The sequence below is a fragment of the Halyomorpha halys genome, unplaced genomic scaffold, assembly GCF_000696795.3.
Source record: "Halyomorpha halys isolate HHAL.00 unplaced genomic scaffold, Hhal_1.1 Scaffold116.1, whole genome shotgun sequence".
NCBI lineage: Eukaryota > Metazoa > Arthropoda > Insecta > Hemiptera > Pentatomidae > Halyomorpha > Halyomorpha halys.
Genome location: NW_027105704.1, coordinates 2,236,174 through 2,263,302, shown reverse-complemented (window position 1 = coordinate 2,263,302; position 27,129 = coordinate 2,236,174). Strand labels below are relative to the sequence as shown.

The following is a 27,129-nucleotide window of genomic DNA, read 5'->3' as shown; positions in this document are numbered from 1 at the left end:
GATATTATTATTATATTTATTATATCATTATTATTATATCATTATGATATTTTTTCGTCTCCTAAAAGTTCCACCCTGGCTTTTTCTGTTGCTATACAAATTTTTAGGGTTTCTCAAGATGGGAATAACGAATATAAATTTTGTTCCTACTAAGAATAAAAAAATAACGAAGCCGAATGTAATGGGTAATATTAGAGCAGTCTCGGCTTTTTCCATACGAATCGGATATCTCTATTTTTCCTTTTTTTCTCCTTTATTTATTCACAACATTTGTTAATATTTTGTATTTATCCATTATTTGTGATTGCCAACGATGAGGACTATTAATTTTTTCCAAATTAACAGTACTTTAGTGGAAGAGTTTTTAAACATTTGACACTTAACCCCTCTGTCTCCCTCTTTCAATGAGAATAAAACCTAGCTGAGATTAAAGATCTATTAATAGACATACCGGGTTTAATCAAAATCGGTCGCGCGGTTTTCAATAAAATGTGTAAAATCAATTTTATAAAGAAGCACTTTGGGTCCGTCGAATTTGTCGAAAAAGTGTCCGTAATGTCCTAGGCACACACATGCTCTAAATATATAATTCTAGTTACGTATCACTTTTCGTTCTTGAGCTAGGCTGTTCACACATAGACCATTTTGCAAAACCAGGGTTATTTAGACTCAAGGGGTCTTGAAAGGTGCACGTCAAAAACTCGGATTCAAAATTTTACAAGATCGCAATATTTCCTCTTGTATATTCCCTTTATCATTAATTGAAATTAAAAACATGTCTTGTAATATTTTATGATTAATTTTTGACGTCTGTACTTTCTAAAATTATTATTAACAGTATTTTGTTTCACTTTATCCTGTCTAAACCTTAGAAAAGGGGGGGGGGATTTAAGTGATTAAATATTTTTCGTTTGATAAACAAATTAGGTATATTTAGGGCTGTTTACTATAACAACTGATGATATGGAAGGGGGATGGAAAAATCTAAAATCTTCCATTAATTTTGACCAGCTTTCCTAACTTACCGAATGCCAGGAGCATTAACTGAAATTTGACCTTTTCATAAACGTTTTTGGAGAACTGACATATCTAATTAGTATTTACAAACTATTTTGAGTACAATAACATCTTTGAATAATATTTTGCCATCATTTTTGTTGTTTCAAGTAGGTTCTCAATTCTCAATAAAACCTCCCCCCCTCAAGTTTCCCCCATATTAGGTACACATGTGTTTTAGTCATTTTATTCTCAAAATTGTGTTTGTTTTTAATCAAAACATTGTAAAATAAAATAATTTAAAACAAAACGAAGTCAAAATCATAAATTCAAGAATAGATATGTGCATACATTTGTTACAATGTAAGGCTGTCTTCACATCATTCACTACAGGGTAGATTTAGGTATATTTGGTAATAAATTCTTTCAAGTATTTCTTATGTTCTACTTAATTTTCTCATAATAGTTGTGCGAATAAGAACAATGTTTTACTTTCTATTAAAGGACTTTAACAAAATATACCTCTTGATTTATCTATAAGTAGTGGTCATATAATACATAAAATTTCAAATATATTAAATGTTTCAGGGAGTTGAACTGGCTCATTCTCAAATGTCTTGTAAGAAACCATCAAGGAACAAACGATATTAACGATAAAACCAAAATTTGTTTATTTCCTTAAAAATTATAATTTAAGAATGAATGGATAATATAAAAAATATATAATCTATATTTCAAAAAAGCTAATGGAAGGAGGAAGTACTAAAAAAAACAAAAAAAAACACAACAATCTTTGTTTATTTGTCAATGCAATTAAGTTCTTACAAATAATATCACAAACAAATTATTATAATGGTTCTTTAATAAAACTATTACTTTACTAAAACTGGTTCTATAATAAACTCCACATGGGTTAGAAAAATAGATACCTTTGGGCTCTTTATTCCCTCTCCAACTACTGGTACAATTACTATTCTTGAATTACTTAAAACATAATTAAGTATAAAAATAGTTATTGAATTGTTTTTACATTTCAGCCATCATATTCACCAAACTAATTTTATTTTTCAAAGGCATTATATTTCTAATGTTTTCTGATTTTTTTTTCTGGGATAGTGAGTTATCTTCATACTTCTAATATTTTTCATTAATTTCTATTTTAAATATCTTTTAAATAAATAAAATAACAAATAAGATTTGAAGCTAGTTTTGTTCTACTTTAAAAGAAATTAAGAATAATGGATTGAAATAAATTTTAAATAATTTCTTTTTAAGGATAAACTAAATGATATACAAATATTTTTATAGCATGGTTTTGGTCAAGAACAGACCAATAAGTTGGTCTATAGTTTTTGAGTTGTTTTATTTAAACATTATTTTTCCTAGGGTAAAAAATATGGTAATTGAAATATTTTTCAATTCTTGTAAGAAGAATTTTCATTTATTAGAACATTGATTTAAAATTAATTGTACTGTTTAAAAGTATGTTCATTAGTAATAGTAATGATAATATCAGTAAATCTTTTACTTCAAAAAATGCAATACAAAAAGAGTGAAGTGCATAGTGATATGTTAATGAAATTCCATTTTCCAGATTCTGCAGTTGAAATTCAGCTATTTATTTCAACCCAAGCACAATGATTTCTCTTCTAAAAATAAAATTTCAATATGTATGTATATATGTCAAAAACAATGACAAAAGAGATCAAATAAAATTCTTAAAAACATTTTTTCAAAAACAAAGAAAATATTAATAGAATTAAGTCAAATTAAAAAAAAAAAATTAAGTTAGCACATATCACTCTGCCCATCGATTCATTTCATGTCATATAATCATGCAATCATCATGATCTGATATGATTTATAATCACATAAATTTTATGGTCTGATGCTTTTCTTCCGTCAAGTTAAAAAAATTACTGTTCCTACCTTTGCATCCTAAGTTTAATTTCCTTCAATTACAATTACAAATTGGCAGGTACTTGGAAAGTATCTCAGTTATAGAAAAATACTTAACTTGTTGCCAAAAATAAATGTGTGAATAATTTATAATTAAAATAATACTGTGATACAAATCAAATGAAAAATAAAAAATACAAATATAATCAGTGTTGCAGCAAACATTACACAATTCTTGCTTAAACTATTATGCCTTAAAAAACAATCATCATTTTCACTTGACAGCTAAATTTTTTTTGAACTGTGCCAACTGTATAGCAATTTTGTTCAATATAGAGTGAGCTGTTCCAGCTCCAAGGCCAACAACCAAAGCACATTCAGAAACAAAGTATTCTACATCTTCGATTTCTGCTTCTTTGGCTACCGGGCTGCTTCCTTTACTCCTGTACAACAGTGCTTTGTTGGCAGCTTGGCAAAGCCTTGCTGTTTCTGAATAGAATTCTTCTTGAAGATCAAATAACTCAAGTTGTGGCATACCAACATCAGCGAATCTTGGTGGATATACCTGAAATAAACAACATTGTTTTAAGTTTATCATTAAATTTTTTAAAAAATATACTTCAATGGCTCCTCTTGATGAATGTAATTTTTACTAAATTTTTTTTTTTTTTATGATTTAAATGAAAACTGATAGATTTTAGGGGGAACTGATAGGGCTTTAAAAATAAGAATGTATGATAAGTATGAAAATGAGAATGAAAGATGAAGATGAAGTATGAAATGTATTTACCAATTCACCTGAATACATTGGTCAAGCCAAAGACATATTGTGTCTGTGGAACTAAATTATGAAGATTGAATTAACGTATTCCAATTTTTAAATTCAGAAATTAGGAGGTACCTTAAGAATATTGAGTCGTGTCTATATCATGGTTCTGTACCTTCGGTACAGAAAAGCTTTTGAAGAGCTATTTACCACGAACATGGTTGTCTGTTAGGGTAAGCAGGGGGATAGATATCATCATGAAGTAATATTTTATGATTATTATGAGTTAGTTGAATTTTCTAAGGTTTCACAGATTTTCTACCCTTGCCAGATTCTACCCTAATGTAGAATCTAAGATCATTACATATTTTAAGATGTAATGCAATAGGAGACAGTTTGAAAATATATTTTTATTCATTTCTTGGCTTACACTTTAATTAAATCTCTTGATCAAATATGCATAAATTATACTAACGAATTACGCTATGTTATTTGTTAATTTAATAATTAAGAAAAAATGAATAATTTAATCAACATCTAAAGCAGTATAAATAATAAATGACTAGTCACATCTATTACACTTATAGAAAAAAATACTTACAGCTATTTGTAAAGGAGGAAGAGGGGCATCAAAACTAGGAGGAACCAGACGCAGAGGCTCATGTTTTACACCAAGCTGATTGTAAGCTTCCAGAACTTTATGAACAGAACTGAGAGATACGCTGTACAATGAGGATGAATCAAATATTACTGTGTAGTCAAAAGGTAACTCTTCAGCTGTCTCCATGAGGCATCCACGGATTTTTTCAGATAAACTTTTTGTGTCACCACCTCCACCTCGATTTTCAGAAATCTAAAATATTGTATTTTTTAAACATTTATCTTAGAGAATACAAAAAAAAAATCTAAATTATTATAATTCCTCAGGATTATGATATATACACATAAAATATGCCTAATGCTTACAAAATAAACACAGACAGAACTAATCAAAATACAACAATAAAAATTCAATTAAGATTTTAAGAAAGTAATAATATGGCTTGTGTTTAGAGAAAAAAAAACAATAACTACAAATTTTTAAGAGAGCAGTTTAAAAATTTCAGATCTTAAATCATTCTTTGTGTACTAATAATTGTTAAATGCAAGAAATTTATTTTGAATACTTTATATAATACAATATATTAGTTTTTAAAGAATATCCTTTCCTAATATGATAGGGTTTGAAAAATTTAAATTACTTTTGAGCAAAATGATGCGCATTAAATTTTTCTGAACCCCAGTTATATAAAATTAGGATAATTAAAAATATTTTCAATATTATATCTTCTACTTCCTAATAGAATATAAACACTACCTGAATGTAGATGAATCTTGATTTGATATTGTTTACATTGTGTTTGATATGATGAAAAAGAAATCTTGGAATCAAATATTTTAAATATATGCATGTAAATATTTAAAATCAAAAGAGAAGGATATACATTTTTTTTTAAATGTTAATAAATCCTATTAAAGAAAAAGGTTTAATATCACAGACATTGAACCGAATTAGAGAAGCTAATGGTGTATTCTTCCAAACATCTTCAGCATTGGGTATGTTCTTCTTTACGGGTCAGAAAGTTGGAGCCAACTTACAACAGTAAAAATGATATACTTATAAAAAGTAGTAGGAAAAACGAGAAGGGACTGTAAGAAATAACAGAACCTAATGTGAGCCACATTGGGAGTGATATCTGTAACTGAAGTCCTCAAAGAATGCCAGCTGAAATGGTATGACCATGTCTGTAGGATGGGAAATGACTACCAAGAAAAGGAAATTTACAGTGTATGTAACAAGGAGATTTTACAAAGGATTTTAAATATATTTAGTTAAGAAAAAATGATATCAGGTTGAATTTTAAGAGGTATATAGAATGGATAATGACATATTATTCAGAAGCCATGGTTCTGTGAGAAGGAAAATTAAGATCTGAGTGACTGGACCATTTATTAATCTCATCAGAATATAATTGGTAATTTTTAATATAGGATAGTATAGACCAGGGGTTTCTAAACTTTTTTTGCCACTGCCACTCTTAAAAAAAAATTATAGCAGCCGTCAAGTAAAAAAAAAAAATTGTAGCAAAATTATCCTTAGAGTAGCTGAATATTAAAGAAGAAAAGTAAATGCTAGAATACCCCATATATATTTGGTATTTTAATCTTAATTTTTTTTTTGTAACATTTTGAGAAAGTGGCACCCATTAGGGAACTGCTGGTATAGATCTAATATGGTATCACAATTTAAAAGTCAAGATTCATAAAAATGGCTATTAAAACATTTGGTGTCTAGATTGCTGTAAATGTTCTTAAAATACCTCAGGATCTTCTATATCAATTGGGTTCAGTTCAAGGTTATCTGTGGTAAGATATGTCAATAACAAATTTAAAACTTGTAAGTTATCTTCCTTTTCAAGATACCTGTCAGAAAATATGTGTCCAGATCCAATTACAGCCATCTTTCCACCTAAACTAACATATTTCAATTAATAACTTCATCATCCAAATATTGACTTTTTTATTTATTTAAATACATAAAAAAAAATAGACCTGGATTTGATTTGGATACAGAATTATGTACTGTTATTGCACAAACTGGACGATTAAGTGGGAATGATATTGTTCCATTTGATAGAATTGGTACTGCAGGCTTAGCAGTGTTCAAAGTTGCTCCATATGGATATATGAATGACATACACCTGAAAGATGAACAAATGATACGGAAATAGCAGTAAGTTAAAAACCAAATGAATCGTTTCACAATGGAACACTCACTGACTAAAATTCTTTACTTCTTTACCAAGAAATTTAGCAATTCCACGATTTAAAACACCATTTGGAATGAGACATTCTTTAGGATGGAAATATTTGTAATAGTGAGTTCTTACTACAGAATCTGAAAAAATAAAATGCATTTTATAAATATAATAAACACAGAATTTGCTTTCTATGATGTTTAATTTTTACTATTCTATGTAGTATAGGGGGATATTGCTGTTTTGCTTAAATAATGGCACACCTGACAAAAAAAAAAGTTTTAATTTTATATTGAAATAGACATGTCCCAAAGATATAACTGTAGACAGGAGTTTCTTTCTCTATGTGGTCCCTCAATACCACAGTCAACAGGTAAACTAAAAGTAATCTCAGTCCACTGTTAAATTTATAAAATCTGTTATTCAAAATATATATACGGATCAAATAAAAGTTAAAATATAAATCATTAATTTGATATAATATAGACTGAATTTTACTCTGATATCACTAGTTTACACTATTTTACATGTTATTTCTGCTACTTTCCCTATCACCTTCATAATATACCTATAATTGAAATCCTATTGTGTATAAATCATAATTTCCATTTCTATTATACAATATTACACAGAGTGTTTCAGGGTCTCAGGAAATATCCTAACTGAAAATATAAATTAAGGATCTCAAAACTAGAAAAAAATCCCCCATTGGTGTTTTGTTTAGGAAATATTCCCATCTATAAATTTTCATTGTTATGAATCATTTAGGTTGAAATTAAAAAATGAATATGAGTTTGAACTACTTTACTAATGAAATTAAAACAAACATATTAAATTTTGTTCGAAGTAATTACCTTGAGCATTAAGATAGGCTTGGTATCTTTTTACTACAACAGTAGTGGCTCAATACCACTGGATTTGTTTGTTTCATAAGTTTCAATTAACCTTCTTTGTTAAGAATTAAGGTCATTGACTAGGCTACCATAAACTTTTGTGTGATGTTACCCCAAATAAAAAAATCCATTGATGTCAGAGCTGGAGAGTGTGATGACATATTTCCAGTGCCATTGAGCCACTTCTGCAATGGAAGAAAGATCTAAGCCTATCTTAATGCTCAAGGTAATTACTTGAACAACATTTAATATGAAAGTTTTAATTTCATAGGAAAGTAGTTGGAACTCATATTTATTTATTAATTACCACCTAAATAATTTATATCAATTAAAATCTTTAGTAGTTAATATCTGCAGAACAAACCTTTACAGACTTGCCTTTATATGTAATTATTTCTTGTTTTGATCCTTAATTCATATTTTGAGTTAGAATACTTAGCACTGAAACATTTAATATATGCTTTTATACATATTATACTCAGAATAATGTTTATATTCTGAGTTTGAAGTTAATACTTTCTATTGCCTATAGAATACGTTGCACCATTATTTATGAACATAACATATCAAAGGAAGGGATAAGAAGTTAAGCAATACAAGTGAAAATTTTGCGAGTATGGGGTGTGTTACTATATACCTGTGCTGTACTCTACAAATTTACTCTTCAGCATTGGCATAATTTTGATACTATCAATGACTACTAATTTTCAATAATTTCATTATTATGTTAGTATGGAAGGATAAATTTGGTTCAGGTACAGACACTAAACAATTTTTTAACTAGTAAACTTTTCACTGTAACTCTTGCCTTTTTACCCAATAATAAAATTGTGATTAGCCAGAATTTTATTTCGGAGTGGGCTAATAATTTCATATACAGATATATTTATGTTGTGGTTTAAAGAACCCTATGATGGTAGACATGAATTGTACAATGTCCAACCTAATCAGGCTACCTCAGAAATCTTGAAAGTAATTAAATTTATTTTCTAAGGTAAATTTTTAAAAAGAACATTTCAGGAGAGCTACAACTGCTCTCTTCCCTTCCCCAAACAACCCTTTGGGTTTGCCTCTGGTAATTAGATTTTTCTAAGAAATTCTTTGTTCTATAAATTTCTGCAAACAATGATTTTGATAAAGTAAGATTTTTTTCTGATCTTCAGCATAAATAAATTTTAACATTAAAAATAATTAAGAGTTTAAAGTTTAGGTAACCTTCATATTATTTACCATTATTTATCATAATTCCATATTCTTCTAACAAGTAATTTATGTTCGTTTCGAATTTCTTTTCCCCTCCTTCTCCTAATGTTACAAGCAGGCTTCCTCCAGAGTCAAGAAACTTCTTAATTTCGTTGAATTCTGCTTCTGTAAATTTATCCCTAGGACTGGGTAGAACAAACACAGCAGCATCTTGAAATGTCTCGGACGTTATGTCATCTTTATTGCTAAAATATAAATGAATTATTCGCCGTTAATTTAAATAAAAAAACAGAATATTTGAGAATGAATTAAATTAAACTTATAAATGTATAGTACATATGAATTTTCCATTGATTCCTTAGCTTTCTTTGAATAGTTTTCCAGTTATCGTTGAGTTTGAACAATTCATTTTTAGACTGATCAAATACGATTGTGCTCCTCCCTTCATTTTCATTATCTATAGCTTGAAACTAAATTAAAATAGAGGTACAAAATTAAAATTTGAAAATTGTAAACGTTTAGAAATATCAATTACTTACTTCCACAGGAGCCATCTTTATCGATTGAATATTCTCCAGGGCAACACTGCGTAAACATATAGCCCGTGCGAAACCTCCTGTTGTAAGTGTGAGCCATGTGCATTTGAGTGTTCTGTTAGACAGTGACAGGTTCGTCGAGCAAGGTCGAATATTGTTAGTAAAATGAAGAAAAGAGGGAAGTAAGTGTGTTTCAATGTTTAATATTTTCTAATGAATTTCTGTTCTTTACCTTTTCAAAATCCTTTATTTTTTCTGCAGAAATACCATATTCCACAATGATATCCTAGTTATGTTATTACTTTAGTTTAAGAAGTATTGATCCACTTTAGCTGTTCCTTGTTTAATATCTTGTTACTTATGTAGTTTTACTTAGTACAGTGAAGTTATTGATTCATCATTATTAGTTGTATTTATTATAAATCATTGATCTCAGTTGTACTATTTCCCTGAACTCTTTTGAACAATGTGCTATCATACTGATGAAACATTTAATCAGCTGGATATTCTTTAGTCAGGTTAGTTGGTAGTTGAATTGTCATTATCTTAATCGACAAAAATATAAAAGTAATTGTGAATTTTTGCAAGTATGTATTTTACATAAAGTTAGTTTCCCTTCAAAATAGGTATTGGTTTTATAACTATCAAAACATTCAAGTTACTTAATCTTTTTTTAATAGTATCTTCATTAGGTTCTATAGACATTACTTAACATCCTTGATCGTGTAGAGTGTTTAATTATTTAATAAAAATATGAAGTGGGGATTAAGTGTTGCGAAGGAGACTATAACTGAAATGGTTCTTACCTATTTCAAGCTAATTGTTGCATATGCTATTCATTTTTTCAACACCTTACTGTTAAAACATTTTAAAAGGATTCTGGTGTGTTAGCCATGAAAAACTATTGAGGGTACTAGTTCACAACTCCTACTCTAGCCCACTTATAATAATGAGAAAATGGTTGACCATTGTTCATATTTATTTTAAATCCGTTTTCACACACAGCTTGTGACTTTCATTTTTAACATCGATACTCCTTAAACATCTAAAGGGATTCTGAAGAATAAGCCATATTACATGAGCACATTCCCACACATTATTTGGGATGATAAGTAATTAAGTATTTATTCTATCCTTAGTCGGATTCCAATTGTTGGAATATGCCCTAAGGATACATTTTGTTTTATATATTTAAGAGAATGCCAAATGTTTATTGTCCACATTTGGCAGGACACCATCACATTGGACAGTTTTAGGTGAAGGAAAATGATCTAGGCAAAGTTGCAATTATTAAATAATAAATTAATCAATCCTTAATATATTTTCTAAAATTAGGCATTTAGGATTTTCCACATCTGTTTCAATATAATTTTTTTAATATACTTGAATCCAAAAAAATTGATAATTGTTCATAATACAGCCCTATTACCTACGATTTCATTAAGTGTTGTGTCTGTAAGTTTTTATTTTAACTTGTTTTGGCAATTAGGGCTGGCTAACATTTCTGAATTACCGTTTTCTCAATTGAATTTTTGATATTTTTATGATTTATTAATATATGTTTTTTATTACTGGTAATTCTATCATTTCTATTATCGTGGGTATATTGTGATAAATAACTTATATTGATCTTAACTAACTTATGTTGAAGTAATGTGAAAAACACACCTTTTTTTTTTTATTAAAAAAGTTTTTGTCAATGATACTTTTATTTTATTCCATCCACCCATCTGAATTGATAATGGCTAATTTGACTTTTAAAATATTTTAGGAAGGTTAAGCTTGATGCAGATTTAGATGAAGAGGTCGAAAATTTTGAACTGCCAGATTCCGATGATGGATTTGATGATGAAGAAAAACATATACTCAATAATGCTGTTGGTCGTCGCCAAAATAATGAAGAGGTAGCTTTTAAAAGAATATTTAACATTTCTTGATTTACAACCTTTTTGTTTATATTAAAAAAAAATTTGTAGCAAGAAGTATTGAAGATATATTCTTCAAGTGAAGATTCAGACGATGATGAAGAAGAAGAGAAAGGAGATGTTCGTGAAAAAAAGAAAAGGAAGAAGGAAGATAAAGATAAAGAGATGTATGGAGGAGGTATTGGGAGTGATATGGATTCTGACATAGAAGATAAACCAAAAGATGACGGTTTACCTGATGCAAAAGCCTGGGGTTCACAAAAGAAACAGTATTATGATACTGATTATGTCGATAAAGATTATTTAGGTTTGCTACTTTTAATACTACTTACGTAGTTTTATAATGTTTTAGAGATCACGTAGTTATTATTATTTTTAATTGTTTAGGTTTTGATGATGAAGAAGCGGCTATTGAAGAAGAAAAAGAAGCTGATGCCATACAGAGGCGGCTGCTATCCCACTTAGAAGGAACTGATTTCTCTCTTGGCCTTCTTGATGAGGTTAATCTAAATTTATTCTGTATTATTTTCTTAATTATATGTAATTAATAACAAATGTTTGCATCCAATAAGTTTTTCAAATAAATATGACATATATTTTAAAGATTTTGTTGCTACTAATACAATATGTAGGTGCTTAATATTTTCCAGCTATTATACAGTTGAGACTTACCAAGTTGGCAAATTTACTTAGTCTGTGATTGTGTTTATTTTATTTTTTAATCATAACTAAGTCTTCATTAAAAAACTAAATTAAACAGGACAGTAATTGTGTATACAGTTAATAATCTACCTGTTTTGTTTATACTAACTTGAGCTTGTTGGATCCAATGTAGGAATTCATTACTTTAGAATACATTTGTAGGTATTGGATTCATGAGCAAAAAATAAAAATAAATAGAAAAGTAATTTAAGAGGAGAAAATGTTACAAACATAAAATACATGCATTTATTTATTATAAACCACAGTTAGCACTAAATTCCACAAATGACTAACAAGATCGGCTTCCAGAGTTGTTTTTTTTTTTTTTTTTTTTTTTTTTTTTCTTTAGTTTTAATCTTCGTTAAATTTTTATTATTTTTGAATTTTCTATATTTAGACTTTCATACTTTTTTCAAAAACAAATGCATTCTCCTTCTTGACACGTTGACTGCCTAGTAGTAAGTTTGTATGAAGAACTAGAAAGTTTTTCTTGCCTAGGATGCCAACCACGAGTTATCTCATATTTTTACTAGGAAATAACTTGTATTGGGCGTACTAGGCAAGATCGCTAAGTAAGAGTTATCTCATGTTAAAAGTTTGAAGCCAACCATTCATAACATAAATGTTTAGTTAGTTGTTCATTTTGGTACAAACTCTATTGTTTTTTTATTGAAAGATTGTCCAGTAATAGTCAAGTTCTTATCATGGCAAAGTCCTTGAATTCATGTCCTCTTAGTCTCTTTGATACAGTATTTTTCTTGGTTCTTTAATATTATTCTTAGTTTTTGATGGTGTGTTAATCAGTATGACAATCATCATAATCATTTTATCCCCTTTACCGCTTGCGCAGTGTGGGGTTACTATTTGCAGAGTCTGGACCAGATATCTGGCTCTTGGACCATTTCTCATCTCCTACTCCTGTCCATATTCAGTCTCCTTAACACTTTCCTTCCAGGAAATGTGTGGTCTTCCTCTTGGCCTTCTTCCCTCCACACGAGTCTCATCTGTCTTTATGGCAGTTCTTTCCTGGTCCATCCGAAGGAGGTGTCTGAACCATCTTAGCTAGTGACCCTCTAGGATGTTCTCAGCTGGTTTGACTCTGAGGTTAGTCCGAATAGTACTGTTCTGTACTCTATCTTGTTGTGTCCTTCCTTCCACCTTATAAAGGTACCCAATCTCCATGGATTGGATCCGGCTCTTGTGTTTCGAGATGAGGGTCCACAATTCGGAAGAGTTGAAAGAATAGGGAGGAACATCGATTGGTAGATCATTATTTTAGTTTTTTTTGTTGCCTCCCTTTTACCCAGAAAACCCTTTCGAAGCAAACTAAATATTCTTCTAGCTGCATTGATTCTTTGAGAAACTTCCTCATCATTGTAGCCGCTTTCATTGAGATGAGCACCTAGATATTTGAAATTCTGGTCCTGCTCTAGTCTTTCCCCGTTCGCTCTGATCACCCTCATTATTCTCTGAGGTTTCTTTCCTATCCTTATACATTTGGTCTTTTCCGGATTAATTTTCATGTTTATTGAGGCCATTTCCTCTTGCAGAACATTTATTTTGTATTGGAGGTCTCAGTCATTGGAAGCCAGCAAGACCAAGTCATCCACAAAAGCTAACACAGAAAATTTTATGGGTTGTAAGTTCAATGTGACAGTCTACTTAGCAATATAGCTTATTTATTTTTTTTTTAGCTCTGTTTTACAGCTACTGTAACTATAACTTTTGCTTCATATGAAAGTCTTTTACATTAGAGAATAAACGAAAACCCAACAGAACTGTTAACAAAAACAACCAAAAGTCTAAAATAGTCTCACACACACATACTTTTCTGTTACAAACTGTTCTGGGTCTGATAGATGCCAATTATAAACATTAAACTGTACAACAAAAGTGGACAAAAGTGGAGGTTAAAATTTATAAGTTTTCATCTCCTCCCTCTCTCTCTAATAAAACTTGAATATATATATGGCCCATCAAATGCAAAATTTGTGTAAGTCAAAACCAGAGAATTGAGATATTCAACCCAGTAGAGAATATTCTATAAAGTTTTTCATAAGGAATAACAGCTTACTTTCTCTAACTAGTTTTTACAGTCAAATATCTGCTTTTATTTTAGATTGAAAATAAGAAAAAGGAAGCTGCTTTACATAAGGAATTACTAGAAGATTCAGATGAAGAAGAAAAAGTTGAAGTCGACCTTAGTAGTTTAACTCATGGAGAAGCATTAAAACTACTGAAAAGGGAATCACCAGAGTTGTTTCCTATGATTAAGCATTGTAAATGTAAGTATATATTTTAGTTTTTTCTTATATCTAGTTCATTGACATATTTTGGAAACTTATTTTTATTTGTTTTTGATCAACTTTAGAGACAACCTGTGAAATATCGTTTAAAAAATTATAAATATCTAGTTATTACAATATTTAATAACATGTTACAAATTTTAATTTTTATTAAGCTAAAATAAGATTGTTGACAATAAATAGTCTACTCTCCTACTAAACTACATTCAGTGTTAAGCCTTTTGTTATCTATATTGTTTCTTTTATTATTTTGTCTTTAGTTTTTTTAATTATTATTATTTTATTTATTTTTTTTACCATTTTTCAAATATTCATTCAGTTTAATTGTTTGCCGTGTTAAATAGTTTCTTTTCTCCTAATTCAGTTGTTTTGGATGTGAAACTACTTTACTAGAAGCGTCATTTGGTTTTGTTACTTTTTATACTCTTAACATTTAATATCAGTTGTATGTTTTTCTTATTCTACAAAAAAAAAAAAATATCCTTCGTCTATATCCATCCCAAGTCTATCTCTGAGTATTTCCAAAAAAAACAAGAATATTTGATGGCATTTGCTTTATAATTTCAATCATACCAATTTTATGGACTGAATTATTATTTTAGTATGAATACAGCTGTTCAATTATCTTCATTTAAAGATAACCAGGGAGGGGGTCCTCTGTTTGTTCCAGACTTTTACTTCTTCTGGAAAAATCATTATAATTTATTTTTAGTATTTCTTTCGAAATTTTTTTTTTTAATTACATTCGCTGCTAATAATGAAAATGGCAATAATATATTAAAATTTCATAATGTCATATAAAACTTTATATAGAGTTAATTTTTAAGGAATAAAGATAATTATTTAATCTTAAATTTAATTGTTTTTTATCATTTCTGTATTTTCAGCTCAACTTAAATTCCTGAAAGAAAAAGTTTGGCCAATCCTTAAAATGGTGGATGATGGTACCCTTAAAGAATGCAAAGCTGTTGATATGCTTGAACTCGTTAATAAAATTATTCTTCAGTAAGTAATCTTATTTTTGTTTTTTTAATGTTATTTATTTTTCACATTTAATATTAGTTATTATCTTTTTTTTTGCAGCTATACTTTAAATGTTCTCTTTTATCTATATGCTAAAGAAAATGGAGAATCCACTAGCAATCATCCAGTCTTAGAAAGATTTAATGCTTTCAAAAGTCTTCTTCAGGAAGTGGACGTATTATTGCAACAAATAAATCCACAGATTGACATGATTCTGGAAGCAAAAGAAAATAATGAAGAATTAGTGTTAAAAGAAGTCACAGTGCCTTCTCCAAAGAATAGGTGAGGTATCTTTAATTTATTAAAAAAAATTTATTGTTATGAATATAAGTCTCTTTTTAATCATGGTTGCTTGTTCTCATTTTTTTAAATTTATTAATTAGGTTTTGTTAATGATTTATCCATTAAATGATTTGGACTGACTAAAAACAATTGATGAGTTGCGTGCATCACAAAACATTCACTTATCACTTACCACCCTACATACCCTCCTCCACAAGTGTTTTGTAGATCAGTGGCCTCGTGTTGCAGATATTGCTATTTTTATGATTTAAAAAAAAAAAAAAAATTTTGTGCCTACTAAGATTACAAAAATTAATTAAGCTAAAATGGAATCGGCAATTGATTCGAATATCTCTGTTTTTCTTTTTTCTTATTGTTTATTGTTGCTAACAATGAGATCTGTTAATTTTTTCAAAATAAACAAAATTAAAGGTACTCTAGAGGAAGATTTTTTAAAAACTTGTCATTTAAGCCCTGCCTGACTATTTCAATGAAAATAAAACATTGACATGCTGAGTTTAATCAAAATTGTTTTAACAGTTTCCTATAAAATAAAAAAATTGATTTTATAAGGTGGCACATTCTTATTGGTCAATTTTATTTAAAAAATTCCAATCACATCCAAGCACCACCACATACCTGCTTTAAATATTTAATTTCAGTTTCTTATGATTTTTTGTTTTTGAGCTAGCTTATTCATTTACACACCAGACCATTGTGTGAGACTTGGTTATTTGGACTCAAAGGACCTTAAATGTGTATTTCCATTGAAAACTTGAATTCAAAATTTGGCACAATCGCAATGCTTTCCCTTATTATATGTTCCATATTGTAATAATGCCTGATAAATAAGTGAGGAATAGATCTTTTTTTTTTTTTTTTTCTATTTTATAATGCTACAATGAAAAAACATTCCTCATTTAGCTACAAAAACAATCAAAATCATTTGTGATTAGTTCTAAAGTAAATTATTCTAAAACTACATTCTATTCCATAAGATAAATGTTTTGTATATTAATTTTTTCACTCACAATTAATGGATACCTGCTCCTAAAGTTATATTGAAAAAGGCTCACAGTATATTAAAATAAGTATGAATTAGAATATTTTGGTGATGATAATGAAAGCAAAATTAAGTGTGATTTTGAAATAAGTTTGTTGGTCATTTACTGTATTACGTACGTCTTATTCATATTGGGCTTTAACTCAAGAGGTGAAGTAGGAAAGTTTAAAACCGTAATTAAATACCATTATTTGTAAATGTGAAATACTGTATCACGAAAGTTGAATTCATTCCTAATAAATTTAGTAAAAGGGTTGCACTGTGTAATAGAGTTTATTGACTCTGCACGTTTAGCCTCTTCTAATAAAATTAGAATTTTGTTAGAGATTTATCTCTGGATATTACTCATTTATATTGTTATAATTAAATACAAACTGTTTTGTGTTATATTAAAAAAAAAAGTTTTGAATACTTAGTGTATCATTTGATTTGTCATTAGGGATCTCACTCTATTAATTTATTAAGATTGTAAATAAGTTTCCATCTTTTAGAGCTTTCATTAAAAATTTTTATTTGGAATTTCAGAAAAGAAAAAAGAAAACGTAAATTGCAACTTTTAAAGAAGAAAGAACTTGCAAAAAAAATAAATAAGGCCAAGAAGAGGCGATTAGACAAGTTGCAAAGTAATGGCTATATTATGAATCTTGAAAGCAAATTGAAAAAGGAAGAAGTTAAAGTTATATATGAGGAGGAAGATGAAGATGATGGTAAGTGTGACAGAGCTATTGACTACAAGTCTGGTTGAACATTGTTTATAATAATTTATTTATAAATGCTTCAAGTTAACTAAAGAAAAATAAACTGCCGAGATCTGTTCAACTATGAAATCAGTAACTCTGCCTAACTCTACTTGTTTGCTTTCAGCTCTTGGTGTATCACTGCTATACAGATCTATTGAAATACAGTGGTTCCTTAATGTAACCTATGTACTCTCTTTTTGATAATCATGGGATTGTCTTAATGTTTTCAAATTAATACCTATTGGATTTTTTTCCCATTTCACTTTTTTAGATCTTATTTCTAATCCTTTTGACTTGACAGGAAACGAGAAGTAATTATTTTAATTATTAAACCAGTTGAAGATAATGTCATCATAGGCAGAGTAGAAATAGATGATTCATAAACTCGATTGAACAGGGATTGTAGGTTTTGCAGAAATTGTGATTAAGGGGTGTATTAAATAAAATAAAAAATACTTTTAAGTTTTTTTTAGAAAAAGTGCCCATTTTAATTTGTTTCAAAGTTAGATCATTAGTCAATTAATACCTGAACCATTTGTCAAAGCAAATTCATAATTATTTCTGAGTCACTATAATTTTTTATTGTTCAAAGCTGTTAATAGATTGATTTAAATGAATATAAAGCTATTGGATTATTTAAAAAATGAGATGTGTACAAATTAATTGTGTTCTATAGTCTGAAAAAGACATGAATTCAATTCACTAATTAAATTCATGTATTTTACAGACACACGGAAAGTATTTTTTGGAAAACAATTTTTCTTGAAACTTAATAGTAAATACATTCCAAGTATTCACTACAAAAATACATAAACAAATCTTTTTCTTTTCTTACTTAGTAATGTTATTTCTTCTCTAGCAGCCCTTGTTAAAAGTGAAACCCTTTAAAGAAAAGTGAGTGATAAAGTTTTTCCATCTTAGGTGGTTTCTCAATTATGACAAGTATGCTGGAAATTAAAATAAGGTCATAAATTTAAGTGATGGAGGTTTATCAAAACTGAAATAGAAAAAAATAAAACAAACAAGTTTACTAAGAACTACTGTTAAAATAATAATTGAAGACAGTAAGGTACTGATGAGTAAAATTAGAAGCTTTCTCCATCATTTTTTTTTTCCAAGAACAATTATGGGAACTTACATATCAAACTATAAAAAAAAAAATTCAACAAACTCGCCTTTTTCTTAAAAGTCCAACATAGACTTAAATTCAGTTTGGTTTGAAAAATAACCAATTAAAATATTACACTCACCAATCACACTATTTGTCATTTACTTATGGTTGCTGAAATTTTAGTAACTTTTAATGGACTATAGAGCACTTGGCTCTGTTTGATTTATTCACATCAGAAATGAACCCCCAATAGGTAATTATTCTACATGATCTTGAGCTTCACTTGGTTATTTTGTCTGTGTTTGATTGGTTAATACTCAAGATAATTGTTTTGACTGTTGATATTGTAACTAAGGACTGCTTATGCTACCACAAGTGAACCAAAAATAACCTTCAACATAACTGAAAGACATAAGCCAATCATCATTATCACTTCATAGTATTACTTTTGTTGTATTTATTTTTAACTTGAAACATTTGTGAGTTTTAGAATATTGGATAGAAATGTTTTCTTTAAAAAATAATTCTTGGATACTTCTTAAAAATATTTTTTTTTATTTTCTTAAATGACGCTTTGTGAGAGTGAAACCAGGCTGTTGTTTTGTTTTTCCATTAGGCTTGAAAACCACTGTTTAATTTATATCAACTTTTAAATAAACAATATTTTTAGATGAAGAAGAAAAAACAAAGGAAGAAGAAGAAGAAGATAAACGAGAGGTAGCGTTTAAAATATTGAAGAACAAAGGTCTGACCCCAAAGAGGAAGAAGGAGAACAGGAATCCACGTGTGAAAAACAGGAATAAATTCAAAAAGACCGTTAGAAGGAGGAAAGGACAGGTTCGATTTTTACTTTATTTTTATATTTAGGTGTAGATAGTTGACCATAGATTAATAAGTGTAATAAAAAAAAAAAAAAAAAACTGATTTCTTTCTTTTTTTTTAGTAGTATTTTTTATCCATTTTAATTTTGATAACTAACCTCATTATTTTTATTGTTTCAGTTTCGAGATCCAAGGAAGGAATGGGATAGATATGGTGGAGAAGTTGCTGGAATTAAAAGAGATGTTTCAAAGAGTATTAAATTCAAATAATTTTAAGAAATTTCATGTTTTGAAATATATGAATGTTTTATGTAATATTATTACCTTATATGTAGTATATATTTTTGATAATGGATTGTTTTAAAATATAACATTAATTATTCTTGAAATATTTGAGACATATTCTTAAGAATTTCTTTCAATGCCATGGTTTCTCTGTAAAAAAATATTTATTGCGTTCTTCTATGCGATATTTGTTTTTCTCAAATTTGTTCTTAATAATAGTAATAATTAATAATATAATTTGTTCTTAAATATTTATTCTTCTATACAATATTTGTTTTTTTCAAAGTTTAAAATAATTTATCATTCATTATTATTATTTTAAATAATTTTCTGATCCAAGATTTTTAAAAATTTTAGTAGGTCTATATTTGAGCTCAAATATTTATATTGTTTTTTGTGTTTTTATTGTTATCATTTAGTAGTACATGAAGTGTTAAGTTGTTGTTTCAATTATAATTGTTCCTACATATTGTGTTTTTTCTTTCTTTTTTTAAATATCCTATGTCACTTAAATTAGAAAGGAATCACTGTAAGAGAATTATCTAATATTATGATTTTAATTGGCAGTTATTTATATTGTTACTTTACTTTAATTGTGGCACGTCTGACAAAAATGTTTAATTATCACAGACCGTTATCAACATACAATCAATCAATTTTCAATTTCAAATAATCATTAAAATTTGAATTCATGCTTACATTCTTATGATTAAGAAATTTAAATATAATTTTGGTACATTGATTGGTTAATCTAATAACAAAATAGTTATACTACTGCCAATAAAAAAATATTTTTACATAAGAATGAAGAGCTAAGGTTAATTACTTGCATTAAACCTAAACTGCATATTTTGCTACTTGCTGAATTGAAATTTCCTTTTTTGGAAATAATAATTTACACATATATGCATAATTACTAGTAGATATTCACAATTAATACAGAAAAGAACATGTAGCCAAGAATATGACGAATGATCCTAGGTAAGTAAAAATATTTAAGGTTTGTCCAAAATGATTGAGGGTGATTCTCAAATAACTGGCAATTTTAAACAAAAACACAGCTCCAAAAACAAAAATGAAGTAAAATTTATTAATATTATAGTATTATCTGAAAGTTATTAGGTTAGCTCTTAGCTAAAACCACTATAAACGTAAATGAAAAATCTGTTAATAAAATTTTGGTTTTATCTTCATTTCTAAAAGTATGGCATTACAATGGTGGAGTAAACTTGGGAAAATCATATAATGGTTTGGAGGAAACCAAACAATTTAAATAAAAAAGTGTTTATGGAACAGTTAAACATGCAGGAGAGTCATTTATGATTTAGGGCTGTTTTTCTCTGAAGAGGGTTGATAACCCTTTGATTTGACAGAATTATGAATAGATTCAAGCATGATGATTTTCTTATAAGTAAGTATAAGAAAAAATGAGATTAGATCAAATTTTAAACTCGAAAATCAAAACACTAACCTTAAGCATAATTTATTACCTACAAGAATTTGACTGCTGCCTAATACCCTAAGTTCTAGATACATCTCTCTAACAACCCAATCTGAATTAAATTGAATATTTGTAGACTAGCCTAGAAAGAAAAATTAAGAAGTATGACATTCAAATTGAAAATAATCTGATGAAAAAATTAATTCTCGAGTAGAACAAACTCAGACAGAGGAAAATTATTAAATTACTGGCTAAAGTAAGTACTAAAACAAAAACGTTTAACAAACAAGTATTGATATTTTGTGACCAAATCAATTTAACTCTGTATTTAGTTTATTTATGAATTTAATTGCGTCTTTCTGAATACATTTGACACATTTATTTTTCTTAGTTTTTTGTTAAATGCAGGTAAAATCAAATAATTTTTGTTGTGAATTTTATTTTCTGTTATTGTTCAGTGTCCTCTTAAAATAAAAAAATCGGTTACAATTCCTGAAAAAGTAGATTAGTTATTAAAAAGTAAGTAAGAATAGAAGAAACATGTAGTAAAAAATAAATTTTGAATATGATTAACAGTTAGTGTATGTATATATGTATTAAAGGGTTTTACCTATTTACAAGACTACAATTAATAATAATATTGTTTATTTTATTTTATTTAGAATAGGCATGCGAATACTTATGATTCAAACTGTAACTCATTACATTCTATTTAAAATATGAAAGGTAGAATTCATTATATTTAAAGTATTACATATACAAGTAAAATATCAATCCAGAAGCATTATTTTTGAAATAATATGTTTCTTTACTTTGTAAAGGATACCAAGTTCTCAAAATTTATTTTTAAGCAGAAATAATTTATAAATTTGTTCGTCAATTTAGTGTGATTGTCAATTTATTTTATTAAAAACCATTGCATAACTGATTATTTACAATAAATTAAAAAAAAAAAAAAAGCATTGTCAGTAGGAATATAGTGTAAAAGCTAAATTAAAAATATATATATAGATATAAATATTAAGATAATATAATATATTTACAATACAATATTAAATGTAAATAATGATAATTGCTTATTTCAGGAGTTGGTACTACTGTGTCATCTCATTTAGATGTTAGAATAAAAGGTCCTGATTGTATGTAATTCAATTTAAATTTATATATTATGTTACATTTGTTCAAATCATTTAGCATTGTTTTGTAAAAATTGAATCATATACATGTATTAACTGCTTTCATTTTTACAGTTGTTATTTAGTCAATCTTTAACTAATAAATAGCATTTAGATGAATTTTTATGATATAGTCTATCTGTGATACCATGAAACTTTATTTCTCAGCTTACTTCATTTAAAAAGGTAGAACCAAAACTAAAGGTACTTTATAATTTTTACATTAATTTTAATTAAAAATGATTTAAAATTTATGTTATACTCAAATTTTAAGTTGTAGCCATATCAATATTAATTTTTATATTGTTATAAAGCATTAGTTTATTCTAGATTAGAGATTAATTAATTCAGATAGTAACAATTAGATTTAATAAGATATATTAAATATGCTATAAATTTTGTAAATCTTTTGTGTTAAGATAGTAAACTAATTATAGTAATTCTAATATTAATGATAAAATTAGATGTAATAATGTTTCTCCTTGCAAACTTATAAATGTGTTTCTGTTTCCAGTCTCTGAAAATAGATACCACAGTATGTCTTGTACATCTCCTAGTATATGGAAATTCATATGCGATGCTCCAGCAAGTGAGAGTTTTTAAATAGATAAGAACAGTTACTTTCAGAGACCATCTGTTCTCAAGGTAATATTCCTAATAAGATTTTGAAGTTTCTTCTTATTATTGTTTTATATTAGATAAATTGAAATAATCCAGGTTTATTTAAAAGATTTAAATGATAACGGAATGTTTTAATTTTTAATTTTTTTCTTATATCATGCAGTCAAATATTGATATTTGATTGCTTATAATCACTTTCAATTTCTACGTCTGAGCATTATTACTACCCTTTGGGTAAAAATGTTGCCTTTAATTAAGAAATAATTTACTTATTTCCTAGATTACCATAATCTCTCAGCAATAGTATTAATAATTATTTGTTTCTTAAATGGAATAGCGTTATAAGTTTTAATTTAAAAATCAGTCATTTACTAAATGTTTAGCTGGTAATAACCATTTTGTGATCCTTTGTTTAGTTTTTATTTTCAACCATTTAGTTGATTATTAACCCCGTAGGTCTTTAATATACCTAGACTTTTAGATATCAAAAGTCTCTCTGCTCTTTTATTTGTATAGAATCTTTACAAATCAGCATATGAGATTCTAAATTTAGAAACCTATGGGTCAGTACTTGGTTAAATATGACAAAAGCAATGTCGCACAAACAGGAGGAATTTGAAAAAAACAAATTGTGAGTGGCTGCTCAACTGCGTTGAGCTGCTAATATACACCATACTAATCAGTCAGACAATCAACAATATTAAACAGAATGAGAGAGTGTTAGTTGTTACTAAACGAATACTTTTTTTTTCTGTTGTATCCACCTATGTTCTCCCTCTTCGACTCATAGAGTTGACAATACACAGCTAAGATCTAATATAAATGATGGTGTAGAATTTCCAATGAGTCCAGAATAATGGTTTCCACCATGCTCTGAAACTGGCTCTTTTCGACACCCTCCAAAACATATGAGTAAATCCAATATATTTTATATTTTTAACTCAAAAATTTTAAAATATAACTTTATTTCATGTCAATAATAATAATATAGTTTTGTGGTTCAACTATCAATATTTTAATTATAGTCATCATTTAAAAAATATTTTTTATGAGTTTTTCTAATTTGGAAAATTTTCAATTATAACAATTCAGCCCCTATGTAATTCATGAAATGTAATTTTTTTTTTTACATTGAATGTTGTATTTTGTTTTGTTTAGTATTGTTTATAAAAAAGATCCATGTCAATATAATCATCCATCATATGAACTTTCTTTTCACATTATTCTTTTACATGGTCAAATACCAGACAGATACCACATATAGTTAATCCATATTTTATTCAAAACGTGGAAATGGCATCTCTTACTCTGGGATATTGCTGCAAAACTTTGCTGGGAAGGGGAATATCTTAAATATCCCAAAAATTGTGATCAGATTTTCCATCTATACTTAAATATTTTTATTTTCCCAAATTTATTATGAAGTACATTAATTTTTCCAACTCTTTTCTTTAATTCAAACTTTTGGGTTTGAAATCCTCGCTTAAATGTTGTAAATGTTAATTCTTGCTACAATAATTTTATTACCTGTCTAATATACATGCATAGTATACCATAAATTATATACTTTTTGGATTATGTGCAGACAAACTTTTCTTATTTCCTAACTTTCATAAATAGCAGTTTATGCTGTATATGAAAAGTTATGGGGTTTTAAGTAGAAGATTTTAAGCAAGTTCCATCAAAATCATCGCTACAATTTTGAGAAATTGACATGTTTTTCGGTTATAGTGCACAGGTATCGGGTGTCAACATCCTATAAAACATAAAAAGAAGCTACAAAACCTATCTCTTCAAGAGATATTTGTGGCACAGACAGACCATTAGCCAAAGTACTTTTTTTTAACTCAGATTTGGTATTTGACGAGCTTGGCTATTGCTTGATTTGGAGATATATATTGATTAAATGAACACGGTTAAAAGTTTATAGAAATAAATTAAACATACGTTTTTATTTTTATTAATATACTTAATTGTTTATTATATATGTTTAGTTTATGGCGGTAAATAACAATATATAATTTAATTGTATGGTAATAATTTATAAAAAAAAATATTTTAACAATATATAATAAAAAATTGGTAACTAAAATATCTAATGTATCAATACACTTTACTTACCGGCTTCCATAAAACTGTAATACAAAAACTGCTTCTTCTCTTATAACTAATAATGGTCCAATAAGGATCTATGTAGGCAATTAACTACTATTACAATTATAATTTAGATTTAGAATTAGTGTACTACCTAAATTCTACAATTTTTTTTTTAATATGGGTAAAAGTTCAATTGGCTGTATCTTTAAAATTGTAGAATTAAATTTTGCGGAGCATTTAATCTACATTCAAATAATATATTTAAAAAAAATGATTATCTGTCATGTTCCCATAGGTATACTCTATAAAATATAAATATTTCATATATAATAATCTCACCAGGATCAAAAGATTTTTTAGTAGTGAATTAAAGTTGATTTTCGTTTTTAGTCCACAAAAAAACTCTTAAACTCACATTTTCGAAAAAATCGGAAAAAAAATTATGGGCAATACAAGGCTTTTAAATTCTTTTGAAAAATCAAAAAGTAGAAATAACTTCAACATGGCTCATCCAATCTACACTAAACATAAGAGTGGTTTAGGGCAATATAAACTGCAATAAAGGGCACAAACACGAACATGGATGAAATTAACCGAATTACAACCTGAGTCATAGAATAACACGTTTTTTCATTATTTGAAACTCATATTTCGCCCTCATGAGCATCATATCTAAATTTTTGTTAATTTAGTTTAAAAGAGCTGACATTCAACTTTCCAACGATTGTATTAACCAAGAAATAGGATAAAATAAAGTAGAATTATGGACGATTATTTGAACAATGGACATCTAGAGAAAAAAAAAATTAATCAAGGTGAAAAATTTTTAATTTCTCTGAAAAATAGTATTTATAGGTTCATATTTATATAGTATTTATAGGATAAAAAATAACATGATTTGTTTGCTTTAAAGAAAAATTCGTTGATCAACTTTACCCAAAGCCTTATTGTGCATTTTTAAGTTTCTCTAAATATAATATCGTTTAATGGAAACTGTAATATTGTTTCTTATTCTTCGGAAAGAGACGAATTAATCGGTATATGACATTGAAAAATCCGTATGCTTCCTGAGCCATGCACCAAAAACGTTTAATTTTGTTATATTACTTACATAACTTGTTTTCTAACGTAGAAATCAAGGATTTCCGTTTCTTTTACCTTCCCATGGCGAGAGGGAACATTTTGAAAAAAAAAACAGCACGTTAATCGTTCCAGTAAATTCAAAAGTTTATTATGGACAAAGCTTCGAACTAAATTATTTTTTTTTATTTTTTCGTACCCTCCATTGAAAATAAGGAATACTTAGGTACAATGATGTCAGTTGAAGTGTGCTGCCTTCTTCTACCCAAGGGTATTTTAAGGGTTCGAACCAAATATATAACCATTTCGAATATATATGTATATGTAGATAATAGGTAGTACGAGACGAAGACCCAGAAATGAAATGGCGTCGCATCGTAACCTTTCACATAAACAATATTGGAAATTAGAAAACAAACTATGTTCTAACTCTTTCCTTCTTCCTATAAAGTGTTATATAGTTGATGCTCAGTGCAGTGATTCTTAGTTTTAGTTGATAGAGTTGAACGATTGAACCTGGAATAAAATCCGTATCCTCCAATTCTGCTACCGTAGCGATTACTGCAATATCATTATTTTTGTTTATAGATATAATTTATTGGGTTTTATGTATTACCAGAAATTATGTTGGTTTTTATTTATATGTTATCCATTATTTATGTTGTTGATTATCTTCTTGTTTGGCTGAAACTAATCGTTCGCCCTTTGTTTTACTGAAGGTGAAAGAGAGCTTCTAGAGGTTTCAATGTTAAATATAGAGGTTTGCTTTTATTTTTTTATCAGAATATAAAAATATTATTTTTATTTAGAAATATTAGTACCTGTTTATATTTGTTTCAATTCCTTTCAGGCTCTCAATAAAAGTGTTGTTGTTTTTTTTCTCTCTCATTTAATTATTGAATTAATCAACTTTATGATTTTTAACTTAAAATTGTTGTTCTGTGGAACCCTGCAACCTCTCTTTACCAGTGAAACAAAATGCCAAATTTGTCTCCTGCCTCCGTCCCATGAAGCTATATACTGAAGAATACAACGAAGAGTGGAAGGAGCATTTACATTCCGAAGTCGCATTAGGCTGCTTTTACGTTTTTGTTTTACCTTTTCAACTTCATTGTTTTATGAAGTTGGGTCTCTAGGGATTTTGTCACCCGTAGCAAAGTGCCACACGGAACTAGTGGTTCCTTGTCATCCTCACTAACGGCACCTAAGTTACTCTTTGTGACTAATTCCTCGAATTTATTTATTTTTTTTTTTGAAGATCCCGAAAGTTATGCCGCTTAGAATATCCCCTTGTTTGAATTGGCTCGGTTTATCAATCCAATAGGAGTTATTTTTTATATCAAAAGATTCATTAAATTAATATTGC

The 27,129-nt window shown here is 27.9% G+C and overlaps 2 protein-coding genes across 4 annotated transcripts; one reads left to right on the top strand and one right to left on the bottom strand.

Moving 5' to 3' along the window:
• Positions 1–2,390: 2,390 nt before the first annotated feature.
• On the bottom strand, positions 2,391–9,336 carry IFT52 (intraflagellar transport 52). Of its 3 annotated transcripts, XM_014416250.3 has the most exons (9): positions 9,324–9,336; positions 9,095–9,206; positions 8,892–9,012; positions 8,583–8,800; positions 6,479–6,599; positions 6,254–6,402; positions 6,022–6,170; positions 4,263–4,514; positions 2,391–3,460 (listed from the first exon to the last, which is right to left on the bottom strand). In XM_014416250.3, exons 2-9 carry the CDS (start codon positions 9,195–9,197, stop codon positions 3,170–3,172), a joined length of 1,404 nt encoding a protein of 467 aa, XP_014271736.1. In that variant the 5' UTR covers positions 9,198–9,206; positions 9,324–9,336; the 3' UTR covers positions 2,391–3,169. The 3 variants fall into 3 exon arrangements, with proteins under 3 accessions (XP_014271736.1, XP_014271735.1, XP_014271737.1); XM_014416249.3 differs by lacking the exon at positions 9,324–9,336 and having other exon boundaries at positions 8,892–9,018; positions 9,095–9,197; XM_014416251.2 differs by lacking the exon at positions 9,324–9,336 and having other exon boundaries at positions 8,892–9,025; positions 9,095–9,177.
• Positions 9,158–19,707, top strand: Sas10 (UTP3 small subunit processome component Sas10). Its single transcript, XM_014416248.3, has 10 exons — positions 9,158–9,273; positions 10,863–10,995; positions 11,068–11,323; positions 11,404–11,516; positions 13,838–14,003; positions 14,912–15,029; positions 15,108–15,329; positions 16,918–17,099; positions 18,914–19,080; positions 19,245–19,707. The coding sequence occupies exons 1-10, from the start codon at positions 9,257–9,259 to the stop codon at positions 19,332–19,334; spliced, it is 1,464 nt and encodes a 487-aa protein (XP_014271734.1). The 5' UTR covers positions 9,158–9,256; the 3' UTR covers positions 19,335–19,707.
• The last annotated feature ends 7,422 nt before the right edge of the window (positions 19,708–27,129 follow it).